The sequence below is a fragment of the Mustela putorius genome, unplaced genomic scaffold (genome assembly GCF_011764305.1).
Source record: "Mustela putorius furo isolate JIRA1106 unplaced genomic scaffold, ASM1176430v1.1 tig00000217_pilon_pilon_pilon, whole genome shotgun sequence".
Lineage (NCBI taxonomy): Eukaryota > Metazoa > Chordata > Mammalia > Carnivora > Mustelidae > Mustela > Mustela putorius.
In genome coordinates this window covers 37603-38736 of record NW_025421316.1, presented here as the reverse complement: position 1 = coordinate 38736, position 1134 = coordinate 37603, and the positions used below count along the sequence as shown (strand labels likewise).

General features: G+C 49.1%; 1 gene segment (V, D, J or C); it reads right to left on the bottom strand.

Annotated features, from left to right (window-relative positions):
• On the bottom strand, window positions 1-838 carry LOC123386896. The segment is given in 2 exon segments: window positions 1-567; window positions 750-838. Coding segments are annotated over 2 exon segments (447 nt in total).
• Window positions 839-1134: the final 296 nt, after the last annotated feature.

Sequence of the window (1134 nt, the reverse complement as noted above, 5' to 3'; positions counted from 1 at the left end):
CTCTCTTCCCAGGGTACTGGATATGGGCATCTCTGTCACTTACTCCAAAGGTTCCATGGTAGAACTTTTTACCTACAAAGGGCTTTTTGGAAGAAAAAGGGCAGGAAAAGCAAGTGAATTGAGAGCACTGGTAGTTGTAATTTAGAAGGGAAAAAAGTGCTGTAACTTAAGTCTAAAAATATGCGAAGGCTGCTATGGGGGCAAATGCCAGCCCCAGGGAGAGGCGGGGGCTGCAGGTGCAGCTGCAGTTTGGGTGCAGGCTGCAGATCACCCGGGAGCACTGTGCCTCCCCCGCACACAGGTAGGTGGCTGAGTCTTCCAGTCGGGAGGCCGTGATGTGGAGGGTGCTAGACTGTTCCTTAGTATTCACTGTGCAGGTTAACCTTCCACTCTGCTTCATCCCGGAAAATATGTAAAACAATGAGGTGAAGCCGCCGCCCCCAGGATTCTGTCGGAACCACTGCACTCTGTTCACTGTGCTAGAAAAATTGCACTTCAGAGTAGAGTTGGCTCCCTCCTGGAGGCTCAGGTCTGAAGGGTTCTGCTCCACCGTCATCCCTCTCACCCCTGTGTGAAAAGGGAAAAACACAAATGATATGACTGGGGAGTCAGCGGTGCCATTTTCAAACCTGTAATATTCAAAGAACCAATCCCAATGATGTAGGGCCTTCTAGGAGTTCTCTGTCCGCTCACTCCCCTCACCACTGGGCTGTGGACTCCTCCCAATACCCATAAGGAATGCAACTCACAGCAAACATGGACCCACAGAAGCCCCAGCAGAGCTCCCCAGTCTGTCTTCATGTTTCTTTTTCAGTGGCTGTATTAGGAACACCCCAGTCTGCAGAGTGTAGAAAAATTGTGTTCTTACCCTCAATCGCTTCCAACAGAACCACTGAGCACCAATCACACCTCAGCTCCGTCATTCACAGAACTCCAGACTCCACCCACAGTGACCCAGTAGCAGTGCAGAGTAATCTCTCCAAAAGTATGCTTGCCAGCAAGGCAGAGAGGTAGGTGCCAAATTTCCAATAAAGGAAGATATAAGGGATTTTCCTGAAAACACTTTATGTAAGATTTATGGGTTAGCATGTGAGGAAAGCTAAATGATCCTCCTAGAAGTGTCAATGTCCCAAA